General features: G+C 53.7%; 2 protein-coding genes across 3 annotated transcripts in view; one reads left to right on the forward strand and one right to left on the reverse strand.

Annotated features, from left to right (window-relative positions):
- Positions 1–4,478, forward strand: part of GRHL3 (grainyhead like transcription factor 3) — a 31,794-nt gene extending 27,316 nt beyond the window's left edge. For both annotated transcript variants that reach the window (XM_040979751.1, XM_040979753.1), the window contains 2 exons: positions 1,141–1,205; positions 4,313–4,478. In XM_040979751.1, the coding sequence (XP_040835685.1) occupies positions 1,141–1,205; positions 4,313–4,427 (180 nt within the window). In that variant the 3' untranslated portion in view covers positions 4,428–4,478. The remainder of the gene's footprint in view (positions 1–1,140; positions 1,206–4,312) is intronic.
- Positions 4,479–9,164: 4,686 nt separating this feature from the next.
- Positions 9,165–16,311, reverse strand: part of STPG1 (sperm tail PG-rich repeat containing 1) — a 43,824-nt gene continuing 36,677 nt past the window's right edge. The window contains exons 7-8 of the mRNA XM_040979559.1: positions 12,605–12,795; positions 9,165–10,442 (exon numbers count right to left, since the gene is read on the reverse strand). Coding sequence (XP_040835493.1) covers positions 10,366–10,442; positions 12,605–12,795 — 268 coding nt within the window. The 3' untranslated portion in view covers positions 9,165–10,365. The remainder of the gene's footprint in view (positions 10,443–12,604; positions 12,796–16,311) is intronic.

Raw genomic sequence — 16,311 nt, forward strand, 5'->3', positions numbered from 1 at the left:
GAAGGACTCACACACTGGTTCCAGCTAGCTCGTAGAGCACTGTGCCTCCATTCTCTGAATTTGAACAGCAGGTGCCTGGCAGGGTGACTTTGCTTGGCTGGTAGGGTAGCCCGGGATCCCAGCATTCTGTTGTACTATCCTTGTCACTTCCAGCCAGCCCTATTTGCCAACAGCTGCAGGGAGCTCGACGAGCAAGGGGCCATTCATGTCACTTTAGGTTACACACAGATTCTTGGAGCTCCTGGGGTCAGCTTCCAATTTGGGGCTTGGGCTCGATTTGCAACTGTTCTTGACTTGAATACTTTTGGGGTTGGAGAGCACACTTCCTTCCTGGGTAGCCCCCCTGCCCAGGATTATCTTTACCGTTTGTTCAGCTGATGGCAGGAGGGTCCCTCAGTCCTTCCTTGGATTGACTGGAGAGCTCACTGGTAGTTTTCAGCCTCTCTACTGTGAAACCACATGTCTAAGGACTTTCCTGACTGAGGGATTGCTGTCCAGGCATCGGAGGACCTGAACCTGATCCTCTTTAGAATGCCCGGAGAGGACACTCTCCCTGAACCAGAGGCTCAGGTTCTCGGCAGCTTCAAGGCAGAGCTGGTCCTGCCTAGCCCCTTGCTTTCCAAGCCCTGGCCACTGCCCGGGCCTGGCCTGGAGCCCTTATATAACTATCTTAGTGCCCCGGGTACACACCCCTTTACTATGCCTATGTTTACAAACGAAGAAACCAAGGCTCCAAAAAAAGTTAGGTGACCTGTTGAGAGTTCCCTAACTCCAGGTGGCAGCCCTGGAGTCCAGACACATCTGTCTGCCTCAGAGCAGACTGCGGGAGCTCTGGGGAGGGGCAGGCCGCAGCTGCCTGTGCAGGTACCGGAGGGTCACTCTGCGAGCTTGCGAGCTGCAGTCTTGGGATGTGATGACATTGGCTAAGATGGCTTTTGGGCCTTGACTGCACACCTTAGCATCCCTAAGCTCAGCGATGTACCTGTCGATGGTGAACAATCCTGTCTAGGAGGAGGAAATGTTGGGGTGAACTTTTTGAAGTCCCCTTGCCTATTACAATCAGGAAATACAACATGGATGCCAAGCCAGACTGGAATATAGACAGTGACCCCCCGCGCCCACCCCATTTTCCTCTTCCAGATCTCTGAGAAGTATGGGTTCCCCGAAGAGAACATTCACAAAGTCTACAAGAAATGCAAGCGGGGGTAAGTGCCTGGCTCAGCCGCCTATACGCTGGCTTTCTGCACCGCGGACAGCTTGAATGTGGCCTTTCTGGAGTGGCTGCGGGGATGTGACATTAGGGTACAGACTCGCCAATCAGATCAAGGCCACTGGTCACCCCCCAACTGCAGAGGCCAGTCACAGGCCACCATTAGGAAGGGTGGGAGCAGGAAGAGGACAGCAGGTGCTTTATACACGGCCTCCTTGGGTGGAATGTACAAGGTTGTACCAGAATACCCAGGTTCAAGTCCCAGCACCACAGGATTGCCAAGACATTGGATTATGCTGACTTGACCACCTACTATGTGTCAAATACTAGGCTGCTTATCCCATCTAATTTTCATGGTCCATGCTCTTACCTTTTACCATACAGGAAGGGAAACTGAGGCTCAGGGATGAGACTCAGAAAGCAGGAGCAGTAGAACAAAGACATGTTGACTGGGAAGTCCAGCACGACCACTCACAGATGAGCTAGGCCAGGATGAGTGTGGCTGGTGTCAGATCTGAAGGGGGTTGTGTGTTTCCCCATCAAGTTTCGGTTTCAAACTGGGGCCTGTGCACTCCTGGTAGCAGAATCCACTCAGTGAACCATGCAGGCTGAGTTCTGCCTAGACAGGCCCAGCCCTTCTCCCACTCAGGGCCGGGCCCCTGCCCCCATTCCAGCCCCACGCAAGTAGGCATCCCCTGCAAAGGCTTCCAGAAGGAAGGCAGGGAAGGCCCATGCAGATGCCCCCGGCCCCAGTGGCTGTCTCAAGAGGCTTTCCCTTAACAACAGTCCACATTCAGCTCCCAGGGATGAACCACAACATCCATGCAGACAGCAGTCCCTGCCCTTAAACATCACGGGAGTGTACAAGGTCATGAGGCAGCAACAACAAGAATCTCTGCAGGCCAAAGTGTGTGCCACTTTGCCTCGCCCCCTGCTTCGTCCTCTGACCGCTAAGGAACACGCAGGTTAAGGCTCCGGCCAGCCTGCCGGGGAGTCACACAGCATCACTCAATGGCTGTGAGGACATCCCAGCATCCCCTGCTGCCCCCACCTACCATGCACCCCTCCCCATGCAAATCTCAGCCTCGGGGCCATCAGCAATGTCTGGATGAGAATAATCTCCAAAAAAAAAACCCTCTCAGAAGAGGGGGAGGCTAGGTACACCTGCTGCTGCCTCTCTCGGGGTCCTCCTGTGGGAACTGGAAAGCTCTGAGTGGCTCGGTTTATTTTCACAACCCCCGCCCCCCCTCCCCGAAAGTGCTGTGGACAAAGCAGATAGCATCAGCCTTACAAGCACCGGTGAGTGCCGGAAAGATTAACAAATACATTGTTTTTGCTGGCAGCCAGCCAGAGGTTTAACGTGACCCAGGGCAGAAGACAGCTAGGAGCTGGGAAGTGACAAGAGGCCCACAGGCGGTGACAGCGCTTCCTGGCAAGCCCCTGCCTCTTGGGGGCCCAGCTGTCACTGACCTCCAGGGCAGGGTCCTACAGGCCTGGCTGGGATCCCTTCTGTGCAGTGTGAGATCGCAGCCTGCTGGGAGGCCCTGACAGAAAGGGGAGGGAGCCAGCCTTCAAGTTGCTGCATGCAGGGCACTTCCCTGGTGTGCAGCACCCCGAAACTCCCAGTAAGCATCGCTGGAGGAAAGAGACAAGTGAAACAGCCCTCATGGTGCCCTCCTCCCCAAGCCCCCCACTCAACCCTGGTTTCCCCTACTCTGTTCCCAGCCCCCAGCCCCTGGACAAAGCTCTCTCTGTGAAAGACAGGAACTGCAAACAGGATCTGAGCACAAGGGACCCTATAATTACACCTTGGCAGAGAGTGTGAGCCTAGAGCTTCCTTTTGGAAGCAGCAGCCGCTTGGATGGTATCGGCACAGACCAATGGACACAGGCTGCGGGCTCCCCACCCTCTCCCCCATGGGGTCCTCCTGAAAGCAGATTTTGCCCACGCATCCCCTGCATTGTGCACCTGCCTTCTCCCTGCCACTTCCTAACATGTGTTCCTAGGGCTGTGTGTGCCATTGCCTCCTGAAAACTCAACCCAGTGAAAAAGAGGCAAAAGATTGGGTTCAAATCCCAGCTCTGCTATCTGCTCACAGTGTGACCTTGGGGCAGTGACTTGGCCTCTGTGAGCCTCAGCTGCCCCATCTGTGGCCATGAGGACTCAAGCCCCTGTCCCTCTGGATTCTGAATTCTCAGAGGGCAGCATCTGGAGCCCATGCCTCTCCACACTGCCCTCCGTTTCAGAGCAAGGCCTGGTCTGTGGGGAGGCCTCAGCAAATGCCAGGGGACTAAAGGGATGGATGGATGGATGAAGGGTAGGTGGACAGGTGGCTAGATGAGGGGTAGATGCAGGGATCGGGGATGTAGGATGAGGAGGGCAGGTGGGCTGAGGTGCCCAGCTTCTGCACATGCTCAGAGGGCATATGGGGTAGAGCCAGGAGAAAGTGGGCATGATCCACTCAGCTCACATCTTGGCAGACCCTTCATTAGGGAGTCAGTTTCCAGAGAGACGCCCTCTGCCATGCACTATAGCTGGCACCTGTAAGAGGTTCAGCCTCTCTGTTTGACCTCAGTTCCTGCCTGGAGGGTGGGAAGAGTCAGGGAGCCCAACCCCTGAGACTTATAGGATCCACACAGTCCAACCCCAAGATCTCAGCTTCCTGGGAGGGGGCCGTGTGACACCAGCCTCTGGCTCAAAGAGACAGAACCCAGTGACGCATGGTAGCCTCCGGCTAAACTCAAACTGCCACACCCCCTGGACTTGAACTCTGGGAGTCCTCGGGAAGGTGACTAAGGCACCCTGCATCTCTCCCACCACCTGTGTTGTGGAGGGTCCACGTGTCCATGTGCAGTGGGAGAGCAGTGCTAGAAGCAGGTGTAGACCTGGCAGTCAGCAGGCCTTGGTTTGAGCCTCACTCCCACCAAGTTGGGGAGAGGAAGCTTCAGGGTACCCACCTTGCCAGGACAACGTGAGAGTTTCCAGGAATGCTGTGGGCATCCGCCTAGCCAAGTCACTTGGCTTTGTCGGGCAGAGTCTGAAAGCCAGGGGATGGGATGTGGGGAATGCCATATTCCAACCATGTCTCTCCTTCTCTTGCAGAATCCTGGTCAACATGGACAACAACATCATCCAGCACTATAGCAACCACGTTGCCTTCCTCCTGGACATGGGGGAGCTGGACGGCAAGATCCAGATCATCCTCAAGGAGCTGTGAGGCCCGAGTCGCCCATCCCTGGGGCCTAACGGCGCGGGCTCCAGGCCAGGAAACTGCTGGGCAGGGGCCCCCTCGCCACACACCACAACCTCTCCAAGCGCCTCAGTGCTGTTACTTGAATGCCTTTCGTGATGGAAGGGGTCCTTGAGCCGGGAAGAGGCTTTGGCAGTCCTCTGATCCAAACCCCCCTTGGCATGCTTGAATCCGCTTCCAGAACACCCTGCCAGCACCTGCCCACTCTAAGGTGGCACCATTTCAGTCACCACCTGTCCCACAGACTCTTTTTTCCTTCTGAGATGCTTTGCTGCATCAGTCTTGCCTTGCCCACTTGGACAGAGGACACCCACCCTCTTCCCTACAGTGTCATATTAGCTGACTCCATTTAGGTCCAGCCCCTATTCTAGATTCTTCTGTCAATTTCAGCCCAAAGATTTCTCACCTTTTGGTCGATGAACTTGAAACCTCTTGATGTTCCTGTGGAAACAGTCCCCTTCTTACTCAATGCCAGATGTAAATACCAGAGCTGATTGGAACAAAGTGACTACTGCATAGTTATTGTCTTGCCTTGTCACTGTTGTACACATTTCTTATTTACGATTTTCATTTATGTTATATATAAATATATATTGTATATATATGTAACATTTTATATTTTTCATGGATACATTTTTATCATTTCAAAAAATGTGTATTTCACATTTCTTGGACTATTTTTTTTAGCTATTATTCAGTTATGTATTTTGTATACTCACGGGGTATTTAGTAATAAAATCTACCTATGTATGACTGCAAACACTGCACTGGTTTCTTTTGCAAGGGTCCTCTAGGATGTGAGGGTTAAGGCAGGTGAGGCCTCTCTCCCATTTGTCTCTGCACTTTACCTCCTTCCTGGGCATGGCATGCCCCAGACTTGAAAGGCAGCTGCGAATCTTGGCACAGGTGGAACCAATGTGTACACCCAGAAAGGACGAGACTCTGACACCCAGGACTCAGTCCTATGGCCCCCACAAGGCTGACCATGATAACCTTGGAAGTCCTGGGGAGAGTCCAGCATGACCTTGAGGGAGACCTCGAGGCTATGCCAGGGGCCAGTGCCCAGGGGTGAGGGTTGTGAGGCCTGAGTTTCTGGCTAACTCTGCTGGATGCTAGAGCTAAGTCACAAAGGCCACTGGTTAACGGTGGCCTCTTGTTGGCATCCCAAGACTACTTCTCCAGCTATGGTGGGTGTCTAGACCACAGACACTGAGAAATGCTTCTGGCAGCCAAGACCTTTATTTGTCCTCTCCTCCTTCCCTACTTACACACATGATCAAATGCAGTGCATGGTCTGCACTGGCTGTTTGCTGGTGAGGCTCACAGGCCCCAACCATGTTGGGGTGGGGAATGGCAGCAGGCAGCCCCCAAGTGTCCTGACTCTGTCACAGCCATGGTCCTCTCCTGTACCTTGAGCAGCTGAGTAGAACTTTTCAGAAGGATGTGAAAGTTATAGATGCCTCAGAGAACCTCACAGCTCTACCATGTCTATCTCCTCATTCCTGAGCCTTGCCTGGAGTTGGGCAGAGTGAGGGCCCAGCAGCAGAGGCGGCAGGCATAAGAACCAAGTTTACCCAGAGCACTCAGGGACAAGAGCCTGGGGCGATGCAATAGGCTTTTCAATTGAAGGCACAAAAATACATCCCACCGTGGACATCTGTTTTTCAGTATCACCGATGTCCCGCTTTGCCTTGGGTTCCCATCATGCCTTGCACAGCTGGAGAAACCCTATGGAGCACCAGAGTTGTGCAGTTGGTGAGACCAGAGCAAGGCGGAGGTCAAGGTTAAACAATCAGGAATGCAAAAGAGCAGTGCCATGCTGCGTGTCTACATAACGCTCCTCCACCAGAGCCAGCTGGGAGGCCCGAGCCTGGGGCCTCTCCTCCCACATGGTAGAAGAGTGTAATGGGGCCACGTTCACCCCAGCCCTGCTCCCCACTACATCTACCCTTGTGGGCGGGGCCCAGACATCCACCAGTATTCTTTACAGTTCCCCAGTTGTGCAGTCGTGGCTGATGGCATCTGCTCTATGGAAGCCACGGGTTTGCAGGCCCTGGAGCCCCAGGAATTTCTCAGGGTCTGATGGACTGGATGTGTGCAAGGATGAAGTAGCACAGTGCAGAGCCCTGGCCACCCGCACAGCCTCCAGCATAGCCGCTAGAGTACTGTGGAAAGTCTGAGCTGCTGAGGCTGGAATATTGGCACAGCAGGCTAAGCCTCTGTCTGTGGTACCGGCAGCCCATACGGGCACCAGTTTGTGTCCTGACTGTTCTACTTCCGATTCAGCTCTCTGATTATGGCCTGGGAAGGCTGCGGGGAAGAGCTCAAGTCCTGAGACCCCTGCTCCCACAAGGGAGACCTAGATGCTCCTGACTCCTGGCTTTGGATCAGCCCAGCTCTGGTTGTTACAGCCATTTGGTTATGAACCAGTAGATGGAAGATCTTTCTCTCTCCTTATCTCTGTGTAACTCTGTCTTTCAAATAAAAGTAAATCTTAAAAAGAAAGAGAGAGAAAGAGGAGACTGTCCTGCCTAGGAAGGCCACTTCAAGTCCACAGGAGTGTTGCAAACCCAGGAGCTTTGGTATTCCCAAGGCAGGTACTCTGCAGACAGCTGGTCACCTTCACAAGGCAACTGCTAACTGGCAGTGGAGAGGACATCAGCTCCCATGGGGAGATAACTTACTTGACTGGTAACTTACACCTCAGGAGGAAAGCAGGAGGAGGGGGTGCTGACCACAGGCAGGGAGGAAGGACAGGAGCAAGGACAAGCAAGTAGATGAGCAGAGAGAAACTCAGCTGAAGAGCTGCCAGGCTCAGATCACCTGTGCATGCTGTTCCTGGACCAGCAGCCCAAGCCTCGCCCCAGCCTTACTGAGTCCACACATTCAGATCTCCCAGACACTCACTCAGGGTTCAAATTTGGGAACTGTTTTATTCACTATCCTGATCCTAGCCAAACATATAACCAACACACACACACACACACAAAAAAAAAAAATTAACAAAGATACGGACACCCAGCACCTGCTTCAGATCAATAAAATGTGAATTTAGACGGCTAGGACCTGGGCATGCCTACAGCGACCCCCATGTCCAGTCAGACTCTAAGAACTCCTTCCTGGGATGGACAGAGCCATAGGCAACCTTGGCTAGCTTAGGAGTTATTGGGTAGGCTGGAGTCTGACTGGCTGAGCTTGAGGCTGGGACCCAGCTGCTGTGGTCACAGACCGGATTCTGATTGGCAAAGGGCAGTCCTGCCATCTCCCCTTTTCACCCCATAATTTTCACTCTCTCAAACCCTCCCCAGAGGGGACTCCTGGAGAGATAGTTTCCGATTGGTACAGTCAGCAAAGGGGAAGGCGTGCGTCTGTGAGCAGTCCCATCAACCTTTGCCTGCAGTGACCCCTTGGTCCCTTAGGGTCTGCTAAAGCTACTGAGAGAGGCTGAGGTCAGGCAGACTTAGAAACTGAAGTCTCAGATTCTGGACCCATTGCTGAAACTGGGATCAAAGATACAGCTCCAGGCCCGGCGTGGTAGCCTAGTGGCTAAAGTCCTCACCTTGCATGCGCTAGGATCCCATATGGGCTCTGGTTCTAATCCTGTCAGCTCCACTTCCCGTGGCCTGGGAAAGCAGTCAAGGACAGCTCAAAGCCTTGGGACCCTGCACCTGCGTGGGAGACTCAGAAGAAGCTCCAGGCTCCTGGCTTCTGATTGGCTCAGCTCTGGCCCTTGCATCTTCCTGGGGAGTGAACCAGTGAACGGAAGCTCTTCCTCTCTGTCTCTCCTTCTCTCTGTATATCTCACTTTTCAATAAAAATAAAATAAATATATATTTTTTTAAGGTACAGCTCCAAGGGTCAGTTTTGAAGGTCCTTCCAAAATGACAGCGGCTGGCCCCCAGAGGTGTCTTTTAAGACCAGGAGTGGGGAATCTTTTCTTCTGCCAATGGTGACTTGAATTTATAGATCACCATCCTGTGGGCCATGCAAAATTAATATCAAAGTTAGCCTGCCGTGGGGGCCAGCACCGTGGCATAGCAAGCTAATCATCTACCTGCAATGTTGGCATCCCATATGGGCACCAGTTTATGTCCCAGCTGCTCCACTTACCATCCAGTTCCCTGCTTGTGGCCTGGGAAAGCACTAGAGGATGGCCCAAAGCTTTGGGACCCTGCACCCATGAAGCTCCTGGTTTCAGATCGACTCAGCTCTGGGCATTGTGGACATTTGGGGAGTGAACCAATGGATGGAAAATCTTTCTTCTCTTCTCTGTGTAACTCAATCTTTCAAATAACAATAACAAACCTTAAAAAGAAATTAGCCTGCCAATAGATGTATTGAATTTCAAATCCCACCTGTGTTACCTTGACAGAGCCAGAGCAGGAGTTTTTTGTAGCCTTGAACAGTCTGTGGGCCCGGGGTCCCCACCTTCGCTTCAGGCCACTATTAACTTTCAAAGTCACCAACATCTAAGATCAAGAGATTCTCTAGACTTCACTGCAAGAGCTGCAGGTCTGGCAAAAGCTGGCTGGGGTGTTCCTGGACATCCTTTAGCCAGCAACAGCCTCAGTTCCCGGCATCCCAACCCCCCCTTGGCCTCAGAGCCCTCAGCTCCCCACTTTGAGCAGCAGCGAAGGACCTGAGCCGTCGGAAGTGCGCTGTTCCTGCCCTACCTGCCCCACCTCACCACTCACCTCCCTTATCAATCCAAAGCCATGGGGCTTTTTCCTGAATCTGAAGTTCACAAACAGGCTAGCTTTTGTGCAAAGTGAGAATTCTATTTAATTGGCTGCTATTCCATCCTTCTCCCCTTTGCCTCCCGCACCATCCCCCCAGGAGGAGGAGAGGGAGGCAGACAGCAGTAGTGACTGGAAGGCCCAGGCTGCAGCATTCAGGGAGCACAGGAGAGGCAGGGGGCTATAAGGGGCCTTGACCTTGCTAGGGACCAGGGACTGGGGAGGGAGGGGGCGTGTGCCCAGCAGGAAGGTGGTGCCCAGGAAAGAAGGACCACGCCTGGTGCAGGAAGGTGGTGATGCATGCTCCATTCTATTTTAGCTTTATTCTTTGAGAGTCTCTTCCTTTGGCTGAGGGGAAGAAACATGGCTGGCCAGAGAGACCCTTAAAAGAAGTATATCAGATGTGGTCAGCAAGCCTTCCTCTGACGTTGGAGCAGGGACCAGGGCGGGGATGTAGGCCCCAGATATGGGCAGGTTGCGGGCAGTGGGAGCCAGGGGCTATGGCTCCAACAGAGTCCTGTCTTCACCTGCTGCCAAATGCAGAGTCAATGAAATGGACATGGCCATCCCTCTAGAGGCAGATAATGAGCAAAAAAGTCACGTGACCACTTCAGTGTGCTACCTGCAGGTGAGATTGAAGGCCCAGCTGGGTGCAGAGGCCCTAGTAATACCATTGAGCTTTGCCACAGGAGCCTCTGGCCCTTCCAGGTCATGGAGGCCAAGGCCAGGAGGCCAGGCCCACCAAGCTGGGCCCTAGCCGCCACTGTCCATTGTGACAGAATATGCCATGCCGTGGGGCCCAGTGCCAGGGCATCAGACTTCAAGGTACAGAGTTGGCTGCTGGGTGCCTGTGCGGTGCATCGGTCCCCCTGCTTGAAGTGTGCACCCAGGAGCTGTGAAGTCTATGGAGGGGAGTTGGACCAGAAGCCAGCAGGTGCATGGTGGAGCTCTGGCCACTCCTCATTTTTGCTCAGGAAGTCACTATGTGTGTGTGGGTGTGTGGGTGTGATTTGCAGGAAGCAGCTCAAGACAAGGCCAAGGACGGCAGCTCCACTGTTGCTTGGGGCTGCCGTGACCGAGCAGTCACACAGTCCCTCCAGATAAGTGTCCTGGGGGCTGCGTGGTGTGGGCCAAGGCCGGGGTCCTCCTTGAGCTCGCAGGCAGCATCATCACAGTGCTGGGATCCACTTGTTGTCCTCATTGTAGAGGAAGGATTGCTTCCCTGGGACTTCCGGGCTGTAAGTAGCTGTAAGGAGAGGGAGAGCCAGGGTCAGACTGGGAAGGTGGCATCTTGGACAGGGGGAGGGGCACCAATCAGAGGTATAGTCTCTTAGCTGGCAGGTGGCACGTGGCTTTCTTGAGTTATTTTTTCATCTCTTTAACAGAACAGGTAGAAAGCTATTTTCTATGACATTGGGGGGAAAAAATACCAAGTCAAGCGATATTCTTACAGAAGCAAGGTGTTTGATTTGCTGGAGTTTAGTTCTTAATTTAGAAATTTCCAGAAAAGTGAAAGCTGTGATGACTCCTAATGTGTTTCTCTAGGAGATGAGCAACCAGGCCTAGGAAACACAGGGCAGGGTCACCAGAAACCCTCTCCCTTTCTCTGTCTTCCTGGCATGGTTAGCAAGGGTGCATGCCCTTCGGAAGCTGCTGGGGAGCCCCTTGGGAGCCTCTGGGAAAGCTGGCAAAGGCAACGTGTGCAGGATCTGGAAATCCCCCAGGAAGCCCACCTTGGCGTAGCCCACTCCAACTGTAGAAACTGCCTTGTACCTATGAGTTAGTGCCTTACACTCAGACAGAACTCCTGGAGGATGGGGCTAAATAAGGTCAGAGATCCCCGCTTGTCTCCAGGCCTGCAGGAGCCCACCACTGGCGGGAACATCGCAGGACCACAAGGAGTTCTCACAGGCAGAGCCAAGGGCTGACCTCCAAGGTCAAACTTCTGCCATCTTGTGGGTTTGCTCATCTCTACGTGTGTAAGCTCAAGGCAGCAGGAAAGACTTCGTCCCAGCTGTTTCACCTGACTTCCTGATCATCTTCTCCCCTGCCAGGCTACAATTGGTGAAGATGACCTCCACCCAGCCCGCCCATGCCAGGCCATCTTCATTTCCATAGTGGGAGCATGGTCCCAGCTCACAGACAGGCCCAAGGCACCACATAGCCACTCTCAGCTTTGCCCTTAAGTCCACCAGCTCTGCCATGGCGAAGGGGCTCTGTAGTGAGTGGCAAATAAGTTGGGAGGGAGTTCCACGGATAGCCCAAATATCACAGGTGACACTCCTGGACTTAACCGTAAAACAGGGTGGGATCATGTGGTTTAAAAAAGTTGGCTTATCAGCAAAGGATGGCCCAATTCTAGGTCCTAGGCACCCACAGGGGAGACCCAGAGGAGGCACCAGGCTTCTGGTTTTGTTCTGGCCCATCTTTGGCCACCATGGTCATTTGGGGAATGAATCAAAAGGTAGAAGACATGTGTGTTTCCATCTCTCCTCTCTCTATAAAAGTCTATCTTTCAAATAAATAGTAAATCTTTAAAAAAAAAAAAGTGTGGGGGACTCGACGTGGTGGTCTAGTGGCTAAAGTCCTCACCTTTCACACCCAGGATCCCATATGGGTGCCAGTTCAAGTCCCAGCTGATCTACTTCCCATCCAGCTCCCTGTTTGTGGCCTGGGATGGCAGTTGAGGATGGCCCAAAGCTTTGGAACCCTGCACCCACATGGGAGACCCAAAAGAAGCTCCTGGTTCCTAGCTTCGGATCAGCTCAGCTCTGGCTGCTGTGGTCACTTAGGGAGTAAACCAGTGGATGAAAGATCTTCCTCTCTGTCTCTCCTTCATTCTATAAATCCGACATTCCAGTAATAATAAACAAATTTAACAAAATGAAACAAAGCAAAACAGCACCTCACAAAAAAGCCCCTGCTGCTAAGACACACACAAACAAGGTACACAGGGGACACAGGCCTGGATGCAGCCCCTGCCACCAAGGCACTGTGAAGCTGTGGCCTTCCCAGGCTGTGAGGCAGCTTGTCCACACCATGCAGTGGTTCAAGGATCTTTTAGAATAAGAGCTTTCGACAATGTGACATCCTTCCCCAGAAAGTGACATTGTCTGCTCCATACCTGCCTGTGATGACAGAGGCAGTGGTCACCCCTGGGCAGTCTCTGGGCCTCTGAGACCCACACAGTCCTCCACCCCAAGTGCCCGGCCTGGACTGTAAGCCAGGAACCCTTCACCTTAAAAGCCAAAATTGCTTTATCCTCTGCCGGAATGAGCTGCTGACTGTTTTAAATCTACTCTCACCCCTGTGACCTCTTTGGCAAACAGCCTATTAAACAGTTGGTATTTGGTGGCCCAGGAATGACAAACAAGGCCACAGGACAGTTATTGAAAAGGATCCTCTGACCTGGCCCGGGCAGGCCCGCCTGGGCCGGTGCAGCCGTCCACCTGCTGGTGTTGGACACGAACGACGCGCTGGAGATGAAGTACTTGGGGGGCCCGGCATAGTCCACGATCTCGTATTGCCCAGGGCCTGGCAGCGGTGGCTTGGGCGGCAGAGGCAAAGGCGGGGCAGAAAAGGTCAGTGTGGGATTTTTCCTTCAGAAGAGACAAAGCAGAAATACGTCAACTTCCGGACAGAGCCAAGGCCTTCGACAGCTGGCCAAACACCAATGGTCTGCAAGAGGGCTGAACTTCGCACCAGGACACTGAGGCAGAGCCTGCACCCCGCTAGACTGGACTAGCCTCCTTTGTAGGCTTATAGTCAGGGTTAAACAAGATGGTGCCCCTAAAACATGACACTCAAATGGGGCCTGGAGCACAGGATTCAGTATGCATGGCTAGCTGCTGGCATTGACCTACTTAGAATAGCTGGCAGCACCGTTCTCATGTGCTTATTCTTATCGAATGGCCATGCCTAATTGGATCTCTGCCACACAAGTAAGAGTCTCATATAGCAACTGAAGAACTTCATAATGCATTTATGATGTCTGCCGTGACCAGGGAAGCGCAGCCCACATTCTGTGAGTTTGTCATTCCTGGCAGATCTTTAGAGGTGACACCAATATTGGCTCATAGAACCTCAATAAATATCTTTCTGAAAGGAAGGCTACAGGAGGGAGAATGTACTTGGCTGGACATCGGGAGAGCCCTGTCTGACACTCATCACTCACACTGCCAGTGTTGACAGGAGAGTCAGTCTTTTACCTCTGGTGTCAGAAGATCCAGTGAAAGCTAAATGGAATCTGTCATTCATTCTGGGCTTCAGTTAGCAGCCCTGGGCGCCTCGCTCCCCTCTTGAAACCTGCCTGGCCACAAGCAGCAGGGACTGCTGGCTCCTGACTGGCAAGACCTGCTCGCCGTGGCCAACACGTTGGAGTGTGTGTGTCAGATAGGATCCAGAGATGTGCTAGCCAACCTCTTTAGTTTGCTACAGATGGGCAATGGGAAAGGAGCTCAACCAAAGTCACAGAACAAGTTTGTGGGGACATCAGCCCTGGAATCCAAGTCTTGGGTGCTCCACAGGCTGGAGAGGGCCCTTTGGCTCAGGGGACTGAGTTCAGGAGCCACACAGGCCTGGCTCTCAATCCCAGTCATACCGTTCACTGGTCTGCCTGTGCCTCGGCCTCAGTGTCCAGGTGGGTCACGGCACTGAGAGCCATCAATTCCTCCTCAGGATGACCCATGGAAAGGCGAGGCAGCCAGTGTCCCCACACTCCCCACACAGCAGGTGCTCCTATCATGGCCCCTGAATATGCTGCCCTGTGGCCCCCCCAGGAGTAAGAGAGCTTTGAGGGCCCCTTCCCATCACAGTCACCCCAAGGCATGGGGATAAGATGCCTGGACAGCCATTGTAAATCTCAGGGCACGTGGCTGGGCCAGCAGCATGGATGCTTGGCATTAGAACAAAGGCACCCACAGGAAAGGGGTGCCATGGCCTCCTTTCTCCCCCCCTCCAGTCTGCACAGAAGCACGGGTTCAGCATGTGTGACACAGAAGCTCCTCCTCGTAACTGCAGGCTGCCTTCCCCTTGTTCTGGCTTGTGGCTTCCCCTTCAAAGCAGCCCCAGCAGTATGATGCGCGTGTGACCGCGCCTGGGTGAACAAAGGCTGGGCTCCTGCAGCTGGAACAAGCTGACTGTGGCATGAGGTCACCCTCCCAAGCCTAAGAGGCAGTTCATTGCCTGTGACAGCATAACACAGGCCAGCCCATGTACTCAGAAGGAGCCAGGATCGGCAGAGAAAGGAGCAGGGAATCCAACCCCGGTTCATTTCACAGAACCAGCCATCCCTCCAGCACTGTAGGGGGCTGTAGGTGTGATGAGGGACCATGTACACTCAGTTCCCTAGCCCTCCATCTGTCCTCTTTTCCTGCCATTAGGATGGTGTCATGTGTCTCATTTAGCTTCAAGGCTCCCAGCCCTAACCCAGAGGGGGTGCAGTGGAGATCTGGGGACCCCCTCACCTCACAATCTGGGGCTGCCACCTCCCTCTCCCTGCCTGGGTGGGGCTGGCAAATGACTGAGGTCAGGCTGCACGCATGCTGTGGGAGGGCACGGCGTCTTGGGACTAGGGCTTTTATGAGACTCTTCCCGAGTCCTAAGTTATAAAGATGTACCTGAGCCATCCATCAAAGGCTTTGGATCCACCACAAGGGGGTTAAGTGTGTGTTTGCCGCTTGCAGTGTGAGCTGCTTGCAAAGAGCCCCAGGATAAAGAATGTTTTGGATGGGGGGTGGGTGGGGCAGGTTGCTGGGAGAAGGACACTCCGGCTTTGGGACACAGCACACACTGGCTCTGGATTCCCAGGGCTGGGAGGGAGGAAGGGGTGGTTTCTTTCCAACGACAACCCCTGGGGAGGAATGCAGCGTGCAGGCATAGCAGCAGGATCGGATCATGGGTGACAGGCTTCAGTCATGTGGGAAGAGACATCCCATAGCTAATTGAGAATCTCAGGAGGCTTAGGTGGGTCCCCCACAATTACCAAATTGGAGCAGGGCCACTGGGGTGGACTCCAGCTGATTCTGCAAACCCCCTCCTTCCCCACTCCACCTCCAGACCGCAGGCTTCAAACCTCCAGGAAGTAGATCAAGGGTTAGAGAGCCTGTCTCTGGGATGCTCCGCCCCACTGCTGGTGTGAGCTGGGAAACAGCACCTAGGAGGAACTGTTTTGATCTCCAACCCTTGCCCTGACTCACCCCTTTCCCCATCCCTGCTTCAAGTCACCATGACGACGGACACCAAAGACCCAAGGGGCATAACCTCAGCCAACACCTCCCTTGTTCCCTGAGCTTCTGAAAGCTTGCTGCCAGCTGAGCTGCCCTCCTGGCTTCTGAGTCAGCAAAGCAACCACACAGCCCAGGAACACCCCTGTGACAAACAGGACTACTAAGGCGGGGCTCCCACCCCCTCCCGCCCTGCACTCGCCCTACCTGGGGGCAAGGGACCCACTCCCAGGCTTGGGGAGGATGAGGTGGGAGGGTCCCATCCTGCTTGGAGGGGAGTGTGGAGGCAGCCTCCTGAACACTGCACTGCTGTCATCCAGCTTCTCTCCAATCTGGAATTTTCTACAGGGGGACTGATGAGGGAGAGTTCACATTTGCTGGGGTCGTTCCTGCAGCCTGAACATCATGGAGCTTGCTGTAACCCCACCTGGGAACGGGGGCCTGGCAACTCCAGGCACAGACAAAAGAAAAGCATCAGCTTCCAATCGGGTCTGCTGTACAGTTACTGAACCTATAGTGCCTTCTGCGACTGCCTTGGCAGAACCAGACTTAATGGTTTCAGGGGTCTCAAAGCGCCCGTGGGCCAAAGGTTCCCCACCCAATTACTATAGCATGTGGAATGATCATACTTCTAAAAATAAGAAAAAAAAAAAACGCTATTTTCCAGAAATTTTCCCAGAACGCCTAAGAGGAAAGAATCTTATCTCCACCTAATAGGGTGGTCTCCACAGCTCAGCTGCATAGAAACCCGTGCAGGGCACAGAGCTGGGAGACCCGCCTTGGGTTAGCTAAACCGGAAGCCTGTCCTCCTTGCAACTCCACAGCCTGGCCTTGACCCTCCAGCACCCAAACTCGAGAGAGCTTCAGTACTTCCGCAGGCCCTGATGGCCC

The sequence above is a fragment of the Ochotona curzoniae genome, unplaced genomic scaffold, assembly GCF_017591425.1.
Source record: "Ochotona curzoniae isolate NIBS_2020 unplaced genomic scaffold, NIBS_Ocur_1.0 contig_3255, whole genome shotgun sequence".
Classification (NCBI taxonomy): Eukaryota; Metazoa; Chordata; class Mammalia; order Lagomorpha; family Ochotonidae; genus Ochotona; species Ochotona curzoniae.